Source organism: Somniosus microcephalus, chromosome 14, assembly GCF_052327205.1.
Source record: "Somniosus microcephalus isolate GS21.2 chromosome 14, FLI_Smic_1.0, whole genome shotgun sequence".
In the NCBI taxonomy this organism is placed as follows: Eukaryota; Metazoa; Chordata; class Chondrichthyes; order Squaliformes; family Somniosidae; genus Somniosus; species Somniosus microcephalus.
In genome coordinates this window covers 20,518,218-20,530,497 of record NC_141000.1, presented here as the reverse complement: position 1 = coordinate 20,530,497, position 12,280 = coordinate 20,518,218, and the positions used below count along the sequence as shown (strand labels likewise).

Sequence of the window (12,280 nt, the reverse complement as noted above, 5' to 3'; positions counted from 1 at the left end):
GAGCGTGGTCAAAGTTTCGATACTGGGGATGTTGGCCTGAGTGAGAACACGGACGTTGGTGTGCCTATCCTGCCAATGGATTTGCAGGATCTTGCGGAGGCAGCGTTGGTGGTACCTCTCCAGTGCTTTGAGATGCCTGCTGTATATGGTCCATGTCTCTGAAGCATACAGGAGGGCGGGTATCACTGCTGCTCTGTAGACCATGAGCGTAGTGCCGGACAGTGCAATTGTGATAATACATATTTATCAGGATGAAGATTAATATAGAATCATAGAAATTTACAGCACAGGAGGTTATTCAACCCATCATCTGTGCCGGCTGAAAAAAAGCTATCCAGCCTAATCCTACTTTCCAGCACTTGGTCCATAGCCCTGTATGTTACGGCACTTCAAGTGCGTATCCAAGTACTTTTTAAATGTAATGAGCGTTTCTGTCTCTACCACCCTTTCAGGCAGTGAGTTCCAGACCCCCACCACATTCTGGGTGAAAAAAGTTCTCAACTCCCCTCTAATCCTTCTACCAATTACAGTACAGAAATTTTCCAGGACAGCCTGCTCAAAGAAAACTATCTAATCTAAGAGGAAATGGATAACCACACTAATTCTGTAACTAATCGTGTTGAAGAGCAACTGATGCGGACCAAATTTCAAAGCCTGTGGGAACAGGTTGTCCAGGAGGAGGAGGCGGGGTCTACGTCTAGACTTGACTATTCCAACGCACTCCTGGCTGGCCTCCCATGTTCTGCCCTATGTAAACTTGAGGTCATCCAAAACTCGGCCGCCCGTGTACTAACTCGCACCAAGTCCCGTTCACCCATCACCCCTGTGCTCGCTGATCTACACTGGCTCCCGGTTAAGCAAATTTCAAAATTCTCATCCTTGTTTTCAAATCCCTCCATGGCCTCACTTCCCTCACCACCTGCCCGCCCGCCTGCCGAAAACCCCCTCCAGCCCCACAACCGCCCGAGATATCTGCGCTCATCTAATTCTGCCCTCTTGAGCATCCCTGATTATAATCGCTCAACCGTCGGTGGCCGTGCCTTCTGTTGCCTAGGCCCCAAGCTCTGGAATTCCCTCCCTAAAGCTCTCCGTCTGGCTACCTCTCCTTCCTCCATTAAGACGCTCCTTAAAACCTACCTCTTTGACCAAGCTTTTGGTCATCCATGTGGCTCGGTGTCAATGTTTTTGCCTTATGACACTCCTGTGAAGCGTCTTGGGACATTTTACAATGTTAAAGGTGCTATATAAATACAAGTTGTTGCTGTTGTTGGTGTCTCACGCGGCCGCACCTTTTTATTTTGAGTTAAACATATTTATTTAAATAAGATAGTACCTGTTACAACTCATCAATTACATAATAAATCCATTACATTCATTAGCCGCAATAAAACAAAGCCTTGAGAACAACTTTAGGATTATTAACAGTATATAAATACAATAATAAATTTTACAGATAAATCAATAAAATTAACAGTACAGGTACCCTTAGTGAAAAAACAATTTTACGCCAGTCCTATTGGCAATCTAGTGACTCCTCGCTTTTACTTGATATTATCTAATCATGTAATATCACAGTCCTTATACACAGTCTTCAGCTTTTCCACGGAAAAGGAGCCATCCACTTTCTCAAAACCCGTGGAAACACCAAATACTCGCATTTTCTTCTACTTACTGTTCTGATCAATGTTCGTTTATTTTTTTTTTTTTTGAGTCAAACATATTTATTTAAATATGGTAGTACTTGTTACAACTCATCAATTACATAATAAATCCATTGCATTCATTAGCCGCAATAAAACAAAGCCTTAAAAACAGCTTTAGGATTAACAGTACAAATACAGTGGTAAATTTTACAGACAAATCAACAATATTAACAGTACAGGTACCCATAGTGAAAAACAATTTTACGCCACTCCTATTGGCAATCTAGTGACTCTTCATTTTTGCTTGGTATTAACCTGTTGTACTTGAATGTTAAAGTTAAAAAAAAGGACAACAGTACTTAAAACAACTCATCAATTACATGGTAAATCCATTACATTCATTGACCACAAAAAAAGCCTCAAAAACAGCTTTATGGTCAACAATGTAAATACAATAATACATTTTTAGATAAATCATTAACAGTACAGGTACCCTTAGTGAAAAAACAAGTTTGCACCAGTCCTATTGGCAATCCAGTGACTCCTCGCTTTTACTTGGTATTATCTAATCATGTAATATCATAGTCCTTATACACAATCTTCAGCTTGTCCACGGAAAAGGAGCCATCCAACTTTCTCAAAACCCGTGGAAACAGCAAATACTCGCATTTCCTTCTACTTATTACTGTTCTGATCATTGTTCCTTTGCCGCGCCTTGACGTCATCACGTCGCCCGAGAGCGCAGCGTCCCGCGTTTGAACCGCTGAGCGCGGCCACCATCGCTCGCACCGACAGCGAGCACGTGGGAACTTACGGACAAGGAGACACTAGCGGCCGCTGTGCGCCTTTCGCTTGGGTAGCGGGCAGGCGACGGCGGAGGGACCCCCCAAAATACCAATCCGCTTTAGAGAGCGTTATATAATGAACCGAGTGACACCGGGGCAACAGCCAAAGACGATGACCATAGAGGCGCGCACTCCCAGCAGGCGCTGCTCTGCGCATGGGTAGAAGCAGCCGGGCGTTGCGCGCATGCTCCGAAGGCGGCGGCGTGACGTGACCCCTCCCCGATTGCCCTGCACGCGCGTCACATCACGTCGGGGTGAAAGTTGTGGCGCGGGGGCCGTGGGTCGGTTGGAGAGAGCGAGAGAGAGAGAGTGTGCGCGCGCGCGATCGAGCGAGGCCCCGATTGTTCGTTTTGGTTTATTTTCAAAAAAAAAAACAATTTAAATTTAAAAACCGTGAGCAGCAGCAGCAGCGGCGGCCGCAGCCTCCGTTCCGTATGGTGAGAATGGCGGATAAAGAGGGTGAGTGGCTGGCGTGGGGGCTCCGGGAGGGGCGCAGCGCACCGGGGCTCCCTTGTGAGTGATGTCCCCCTTTCGTGATCCGTGTGCGAGCGAGTGATCAATCGGCACACCACAACATCATCATGTGGGGGCCGGCCAGGAAGCCTTGTGGCGCTAAAAGCCCAGGCATGGCGGGCTACCCCGGGCACCGCAGCAGTCACTGTCGGGCAACTACCGCGCTGCGCTTGCACCCGGTCACTGGAAGTACCCGCTTGTTTGTTTGTGGGTTTTTTTTGTGGGGGGGGGGGAATGCAATGACTTTGCAAGAGCCGAGGACTCGGTGTGGGGGGTGATCACTGCACCGCCCTTTAAGACAGTAGGTCGCTCAGTAATGTGCTTGCTGGGGAACTTGTGTTGCAACTTGTGGAGGAGTCCAAAACTAGGGGTCAGAAATATAAGCTAGAGAATCCAAATGAGGAATTCAGGAGCAACTTCTTTACCCTAAGAGTGGCGAGAATGTGGAACTCGCTGCCACAGGGAGTGGCTGAGGCGAATAGCATAGATGTATTTAAGGGGAAGCTAGATAAGCACCAGAGAGAAAGGAATCGAAGGTTATGCTGATAGGATGAGATAACTTGTAACCCAGCACTATAAATAATATACATGCGAAACATCTCATTTTTTAAAAACATCAATTTTAAGTGCTCTAACATTAACTTGTAGGTGTGGATCCCACTATATTCCTTATGCACAGTAATAGTTTAATCATCTTTTAGAAGATGCTTTATTTTGTGAGGCAGTTCACATGCTGCAGTGTGTGGTACTCTGGTGGTCCTATTTGTGCTGATCTGTAGCAGTGGGAGCTGCTTAGATTTCTGTTTGGTGGGTGGAATTTTGCTTTTGTGTCAAATGCCAGTATAAGTCTAATTTTTGGGCAAAATGCTATTGGAATCTTCCTTTCAGCTGGGTGTCAATTTAAAGAAAGAACACTTTATATAATGCTTTTCATGACCTCAGGATGTCCCAAAGTGCTTTCCAGCCAAATAAATTATTTTGAAATGTTGTCACTTGTAATGAAGGAAACACTGCAACCAATTAATGCATAGCCAGCTCCCACAAACAGCAGTAAAATAAACGATGAGATTATCTGTTTCAGGTGTTGATTGAGCGATGAATATTGACTGGGACACTGGGATAGCGGCACGGTGGCATAGTGGTTAGCACTGTTGCCTCACAGCGCCAGGGTTCGAATCCGGCCTCGGGCGACTGTCTGTGTGGAGTTTGCACATTCTCCCCGTGTTTGCGTGGGTTTCCTCGGGTTAGGTTGATTGGCTATGATAAATTGACCCTTAGTGTTAGGGGGATTAAATACGTGGGGTTACGGGGATAGGGTGGGATATGTGTTGGTGTAGGGGTTACGGGGATCGGGTGGGATATGTGTCGGTGCAGGCTCGATGGGCCGAAATGGCCTCTATCTGCACTGTGGGGTTTCTGTGATTCTGTGAAAACTCCCCAGCTCTTCAAATAGTGCCATAGGATCTTTTACAGCCACCCGAGAGAGCAGATACACTTTGGTTTAATGTCTCATCCGAAAGATGGCACCTCTGACAGTGCAGCACTCGCTCAGTACTGCTTTGGAGTGTCCGCCTGAATTGTGCGCGCGAGTCTCTGGAGTGGAGCTTGAACCCACAAGTTTCTGACTCCAATGCGAATGTGCTACCTGTTGAGCTAAAGTTGTCAATTTATGTGCTCCTTGCAGCAGTCCACATTTAAAAGAACCCTGCTTTTTCTATATAAAACAAAGTTCTGTGATCTCTTATTATTGAAGTTGAATGCTGCTTGAAATGTGTTCGGCATTCTGATTTTAAAAATCTGAAACTATCATTGTTTGCTTCTGGCTTGACAATTCCAAACTAGCTTGTATTTTTTTTTGTCAGTACAAGGCATTATAGTTGCATATAATAACCGCCCTGATTGGACTCTGACAAATATTTCTATGGTGCTGTTCACCTGCTGAGTGAAATTGTGCGGTAGTATGCTCTGAGGCAGAGTGAGGAAAAAGGAAGGAGTTGAGGGGTGAAGCCGAAAGCACGGTTGAAAAGGATTGTCTTGAGACCTTTTGAAAGGAAGATGGAGGGATTGGGTAGGTGGTTCCAGAGAGCAGGGTGTGATGGCTGAAAGAGCATGTGCCGCTGCTGGCTTGAGCTGCAGGGATGCAATGAGTCGGCTGGTATAGGACAGTGTATGTGGGGTGCGGTAGCATAGTGGTTACTGGATTAGTAATCTAGAGGCCTGGACTAATAATCCAGAGACATAAGTTCAAATCCCACCACGGCAGCTGGGAAATTTAAATTCAACTAATTAAATAAATCTGGAATTAAAAAGCTAGTATTAGTAATGGTGACCATAAAACTACCAGATTGTTGGAAAAACCTAACTGGTTCACTAATGTCCTTTAGGGAAGGAAATCTGCTGTCCTATATGTGACTCCAGGCTCACAGCAATGTGTTTGACTCTTAATTGCCCTCTGAAATGGCCGAGCATGCCACTCAGTTGTACCAAACTGCTACAACAAAGTCAGCACTGTGGGCGTCTCTTCACCATAGGGACTGCAGCAGTTCAAGGCGATGGCTCACCACTACCTTCTCGAGGGCAGTTAGGGATGGGCAATAAATGTCGGCCTTGCCAGCGACGCCCACATCCCATGAACTAATAAAAAGAAACATGGATGGAGGTGATCGAAGAGGTGGAGCAAGGCCACTGAGAATTTGAAAATGGGGATAAGGGTCTTAAAATCAATTTGCCGAGGATTGGTGAGCCAGTGGAGCTGAGCAAAGGTAGGGTAGTGGAAGTGTGAGAGTTTGTATGAGTGTTTTGAATGAGATATGATTTGTGGAGATGAAGCCTGATTAGGAGAGCATTTAATCTATTGAATCTCAATGTAATCAAGGTGTGGATAGGGTTTTGGGGTGGTGACTGAGAGGGGCGAGCAGAGTTGGGTGATATCAATTACCCACTAAAGGCGTTATATATAAATGCAAGTTGTTACAAGAGTGGAAGAAAGTATTCTTGGTAACATCTGTCTTCAGTTTTGTTTTGTAAAAGAGGTGATTTGATGATTGGAATAAACACCACTGAAATCAAGTGTCCCCTTGAAAAAGGGTGAGTAAAGACAGTTGAAGGGGAAGGAGAGAAAATATTTTGAAATGACACAGAACCACACACAAAATTGTAGATGGAAACTGTTGGCGCATAGAACGCGACAAAATGTAATTAACAAAAAAGTACGAGACAGTTGCTTTTTGGACAAGATAAATCCTAGATGAGTTGCCTCTGGTCTATTACATTTACTGGTCTTGATATAACAGGTTAACCTTTTAAAATTTATTCTGGCCATGTGGTGTATCTTTTTAACATGGTATAGGGATGTGATATATTCTTAATTCGTCAATTATGTTTTGTGAAAACTACGGCTGTAGACTGGAATTGATATGTAAACTCTTCTTTCAGTTTATGACGACGCAGTGGAGGAGCGTGTGATCAATGAAGAATATAAAATATGGAAAAAGAATACTCCGTTTCTGTATGACTTGGTTATGACACATGCATTAGAATGGCCAAGTCTTACTGTACAGTGGCTTCCTGATGTTACCAGGTGAATATATTTTTACTAAAGATTTTGTTCACATTTTTAAAGTTATTTGTGTTTGATATCAGTACTGTTTTTTGTAAAATATTAAAATGAATGAAAAATAGACTTTCTTGACTTAGGAATAAAAATGCACAGCTTTGTTAAATAAAATGTTTACATTATAGTGCCACTGTTTTCCAACTGTGCTCTGTGTGTGTGTGTGAGAGACCAGGGAACAGGATGCACAAATCACAATTTAAACTGAATTAATCTGCATCCTTCTAACAGGCAGTCAGGACACATGCAAGACCAGTACAGTTGACATAGACTTTGACTTTTGTTCAATTTAATTTGGAAAAGTATATCCGCTGATGTCCGTCTGAGCTCTAGGGAGGGGGAGAAGAGAGACAATTAATATCCCCATCCAAGCCATATTACCCTTGTATAACATGCTGCACCACTGGGCCATTGTCAGGAGTGCATTTTATTTCAGTGACGTTCAAGGATGTGTGGGAACAAAGCCGTGCCGTATAATTAAAATGTAACCATTTGAACATGCATGCTTGTTTTATCTTCAGGTTTTTGTGTGGTGTGTATATTATATACTAGTCTGCATGTCTTGCTGTTTTCCTAAATAACCCACGCAGAAATATTAACAGCTTTTTAAGCTGGCAATGTACCAAATCTTACTAAATTGTGGTGGCACCCTTGAAGTACGTAGCCTCATTAATGCATAGTAAGAAAAATACACTGCCTTGCAGCAAAGGCCTATTGCAGTTACCTACTTATTTCCCATGGCAAATGGAAAAAAAAGATATTCCAGGTCTTTCACTTCTTTATTTTCTATTCGGTAACATCACTTCCAGTATCTGTAAAGTAGATTAGTGATTCTCATAATGCAGCTCAGGAACCAATAATGTTGTTAAATTCTCCTAAGAATACTCTAAATTTGAATGTTCCTTTTGGTTGATGGAGAATATCAGCATTCTAATGAAGTAATAGCAGATGAAGATTTGTGTAGGGATCCTGAGTTGTCATAACATAACATAACTTTTAAAAGAATTCAATAGGGAATCTGTGCTTCACAAATTTTAGGAGTTTTTGAATAAAGGAAGAATATTATTTGAGAGGAATTTTCTAGTTTTAATGCTGGGTGATTAGCAGATTAATTCTTTAATTAAAAAAAATTCTGTTCTGTACAGGCCTGAAGGAAAAGACTATAGCGTTCACCGTTTGGTGCTAGGGACACATACATCGGATGAACAGAACCATTTGGTTATTGCAAGTGTCCAGATCCCCAATGATGATGCTCAATTTGATGCTTCTCACTATGATAGTGAGAAGGGAGGTATGTGGTGAGATGTTATGGTGTCTGTTGCATGCTAGATTTTAGCTACATAACAGTTCTATTCTGTGCTGCTTGTTTCTAGAGAGCAAACCACCATAAGTGTTGACCAGCCTTGTTTTTGATTAATCCTAGATTAGTTAGCACCAAGTCTTTTACATCTGTAACTATGTCCTTTTAGAATTCAGTATCCCATCAATAGTTCTTTTGACTTTTAAGTGTAATTCTCAGCACTTTATTTTATTCGAACAGCTCTTGCGTCTTCTGTATCCCTCCCTTCGCCCCACCATTGGTGCCAGTGCCTTCAATTCCCGAGGCCCCATGCTCTGGAATTCTCTCTCTTAATCTCTCAACCTGGAAAGTAACTCGTCTCATTTGCTAGTTTATACTAAAGTAGTTCAACACTTCAAATTTTCTCCCTGTATCTGAATGTTGTACTCAAGGTAAAGAATGTCCGTGCTGCAGAGTAGAACACTTTCGCCATTCAATTTCCACATCAAACACTCCCAGATCTAGATGCAGACTCAACCTTTTTGCACTCTGCATCAATAATGGGGGGAACAAGGAGTGGGAGGCTTACTTTGTGTACAGTACATAGCAAAATTATAAACATGTTAATAAGGAGTGTGTTTACAATTTCACTGTACATAAAGCACAGAGGAAATCTTCCACACCTACTGAGCAAGATTGCCAATTAGCAGGAGCACTGGTTTGAGACTGCCCAAATTTATTTCACATACAGACTTTACAGCTGTGCACTGAAATCCTCGGCCTCGTCTGTGGATCTGATCTCTGGCCCAAGAGGCTAGTGCCTAATCTACTGTGCCCCTAGTAAAGACGTGAACTACAAATGGCACCAATGCTCACTATCTTTTGTGCCTTGTATTTTCTTTCTCTTCATACACTCTCTTTAGGCAGGGCCATGTCAGCAGGTCTTGAATAATGGTTCGAGAATGCTTCTGAGCCAGTTTTCTTCCCCGGGAGTGGAAAAAAAAAACAATAACTCAGCTGAGAAGTAGGGAAACTGGATTGAGACTGTTTTAATACTTCTGGTTCTGAATAATTCCTAGTGATGATTTTTTTTTTAAAGCTAGCTCCTCTGGGATCGTTTTGTCATTTAAGATAAACTGTCCTAATGTATCATGATTTTTTTTTCCAGAATTTGGTGGATTTGGTTCTGTAAGTGGAAAAATAGAAATTGAAATTAAAATCAATCATGAAGGTGAAGTGAACCGGGCACGTTATATGCCACAGAATCCATGCATTATTGCCACCAAAACCCCCACCTCTGATGTGCTCGTTTTTGACTACACCAAGCATCCATCTAAGCCAGGTAATAAACGTTGTTCAGTAAGATTATGGAGCCACTAATGTTCAGTGCATAAACTATGGTGAAACCTGTACAAACTGACACCCCCAAAAAACAGACACTTATTGACGGTCCGAAATAACTTGCATTGTAATAAACACATCCTGCAACTTGAAACCATGGACAGAGAGCCTTCAATGCACCCAGTCTGTTTACAGCTTAAAGCACACAACACATGGGTAAGTGCGATGCGACAGCAGGTGAACGAAACAGCTTTTGTGGAATGGAGATCTCTTTACCCAGCGTCCATAGCGGCAGAGAAACTGCTCTCACTCTGGGAGTGAATGCCTGCACAGCTCCATCCCAGGGATAGAGTGCTTTCTTTGCTGCTATGGATGCTAAAGAACTCCCCATTCCACAGAAGCCAGGAGCTGCACTGTACATCACATCTCACTCCACAGTTTCCTGCAATCGGGGGTTCCTATCTCAAGCGCTGCCTCCAGCAGCCCGGGAGATGAGCGATTTTAAAATTTCCTGCAGCAGTGCGCCCACGTGGAAAAACAGACACTTATCTGAGATACCGTAAATAATGAGTAACTGTTAGCTTGGTGTCGGGCATCAGAATGAGGTTAAACCGCATTAATTTTAAACAGAATAATTTCTCGCCTTTGCCACAAAGCTTGTCACCAGCTACTGCTCACGTGCCGTCACCTACAGAGAGCTGCAACCAGCCGGGGGGTAGTCTGGAATCGGGGGCCCTGAAATCGTGGAAGGCTCGTTGGCGGGAGAGATGGAATCTGTAGAATGCGGGCTCGGTGGAGAGTGGGAGTGAGACGGGGGAATGGAAGCTTGGGGAAGAGACTGGGGAACAGAACACTTTAAGCTGCGTGGCCGCGCATCACTCTGGAGCTCTTGCGCAGCCGGCTTGCTGGTTTTTAAATGGAAAAAAACTGCGCAGGCGTGGAATTTTGAATGGGCCACCCAGCCCAAAAAAATTTAGAGGGAACATTGCTGGGGAATGGGGGCTCAGGGGGAGAGATGGAGACTGGGGAAATGGGGGCTCGGGTAGAGAGATGGAGACTGGGGAAATGGGGGCGGGTCGGGAGATTGGGGAATGGGGGCCCGGGTAGAGAGTTGGGGAATGGGGGCCCGGGTAGAGAGTTGGGGAATGGGGGCCCGGGTAGAGAGGCGGGGACTGGGGGCCCGGGTAGAGAGTTGGGGAATGGGGGCCCGGGTAGAGAGGCGGGGAATGGGGGCCCGGGTAGAGAGGCGGGGAATGGGGGCCTGGGTAGAGAGGCGGGGACTGGGGGCCCGGGTAGAGAGGCGGGGACTGGGGGCCCGGGTAGAGAGGCGGGGACTGGGGGCCCGGGTAGAGAGGCGGGGACTGGGGGCCCGGGTAGAGAGGCGGGGACTGGGGGCCCGGGGAGAGAGGCGGGGACTGGGGGCCCGGGTAGAGAGGCGGGGGACTGGGGGCCCGGGTAGAGAGGCGGGGACTGGGGGCCCGGGTAGAGAGGCGGGGGACTGGGGGCCCGGGTAGAGAGGCGGGGGACTGGGGGCCCGGGTAGAGAGGCGGGGGACTGGGGGCCCGGGTAGAGAGGCGGGGGACTGGGGGCCCGGGTAGAGAGGCGGGGGACTGGGGGCCCGGGTAGAGAGGCGGGGACTGGGGGCCCGGGTAGAGAGGCGGGGACTGGGGGCCCGGGTAGAGAGGCGGGGGACTGGGGGCCCGGGTAGAGAGGCGGGGGACTGGGGGCCCGGGTAGAGAGGCGGGGGACTGGGGGCCCGGGTAGAGAGGCGGGGGACTGGGGGCCCGGGTAGAGAGGCGGGGGACTGGGGGCCCGGGTAGAGAGGCGGGGGACTGGGGGCCCGGGTAGAGAGGCGGGGGACTGGGGGCCCGGGTAGAGAGGCGGGGGGCTCGGGGGCCCGGGTAGAGAGGCGGGGGGCTCGGGGGCCCGGGTAGAGAGGCGGGGGGCTCGGGGGCCCGGGTAGAGAGGCGGGGGGCTCGGGGGCCCGGGTAGAGAGGCGGGGGGCTCGGGGGCCCGGGTAGAGAGGCGGGGGGCTCGGGGGCCCGGGTAGAGAGGCGGGGGGCTCGGGGGCCCGGGTAGAGAGGCGGGGGGCTCGGGGGCCCGGGTAGAGAGGCGGGGGGCTCGGGGGCCCGGGTAGAGAGGCGGGGGGCTCGGGGGCCCGGGTAGAGAGGCGGGGGGCTCGGGGGCCCGGGTAGAGAGGCGGGGGGCTCGGGGGCCCGGGTAGAGAGGCGGGGGGCTCGGGGGCCCGGGTAGAGAGGCGGGGGGCTCGGGGGCCCGGGTAGAGAGGCGGGGGGCTCGGGGGCCCGGGTAGAGAGGCGGGGGGCTCGGGGGCCCGGGTAGAGAGGCGGGGGGCTCGGGGGCCCGGGTAGAGAGGCGGGGGGCTCGGGGGCCCGGGTAGAGAGGCGGGGGGCTCGGGGGCCCGGGTAGAGAGGCGGGGGGCTCGGGGGCCCGGGTAGAGAGGCGGGGGGGCTCGGGGGCCCGGGTAGAGAGGCGGGGGGGCTCGGGGGGACGGGTAGAGAGGCGGGGGGGCTCGGGGGGGACGGGGACGGGAGAGACGGCGGGGGGGCTCGGGGGGGACGGGGACGGGAGAGACGGCGGGGGGGCTCGGGGGGGACGGGGACGGGAGAGACGGCGGGGGGGAACGGGAGAGACGGGGGCTCGGGGGAGACGGGGGCTCGGGGGAGACGGAGACTGGGGAGAGCGGGGGAGACTGGGGAGAGCGGGGGAATGGGGGCTCGGGGGGTGGGGGGAATGGGGAATTGGGTCTCGGGGGAGAGAGGGGGAATGGGGGTCATAGAGTCATCATAGTTATACAGCACAGAAAGAGGCCCAACGCGTCCGCGCCGGCCATCAAGCCCCGTCTAATCTAATGCCATTTTCCAGCATTTGGTCCGTAGCCTTGTATGCTATGGCATTTCAAGTGCTCATCCAAATGCTTCTTGAATGTTGTGAGGGTTCCTGCCTCTACCACCCTTTCAGGCAGTGAGTTCCAGATTCCAACCACCCTCTGGGTGAAAAGTTTTTCCTCAAATCCCCTCTAAACCTC

At 48.7% G+C, this 12,280-nt stretch overlaps 1 protein-coding gene across 1 annotated transcript in view; it reads left to right on the top strand.

Annotated features, from left to right (window-relative positions):
* Positions 1-2,402: 2,402 nt before the first annotated feature.
* Positions 2,403-12,280, top strand: part of LOC147107365 (histone-binding protein RBBP7) — a 48,941-nt gene continuing 39,063 nt past the window's right edge. The window contains exons 1-4 of the mRNA XM_086006314.1: positions 2,403-2,947; positions 6,437-6,581; positions 7,760-7,905; positions 9,062-9,235. Coding sequence (XP_085862440.1) covers positions 2,923-2,947; positions 6,437-6,581; positions 7,760-7,905; positions 9,062-9,235 — 490 coding nt within the window. The 5' untranslated portion in view covers positions 2,403-2,922. The remainder of the gene's footprint in view (positions 2,948-6,436; positions 6,582-7,759; positions 7,906-9,061; positions 9,236-12,280) is intronic.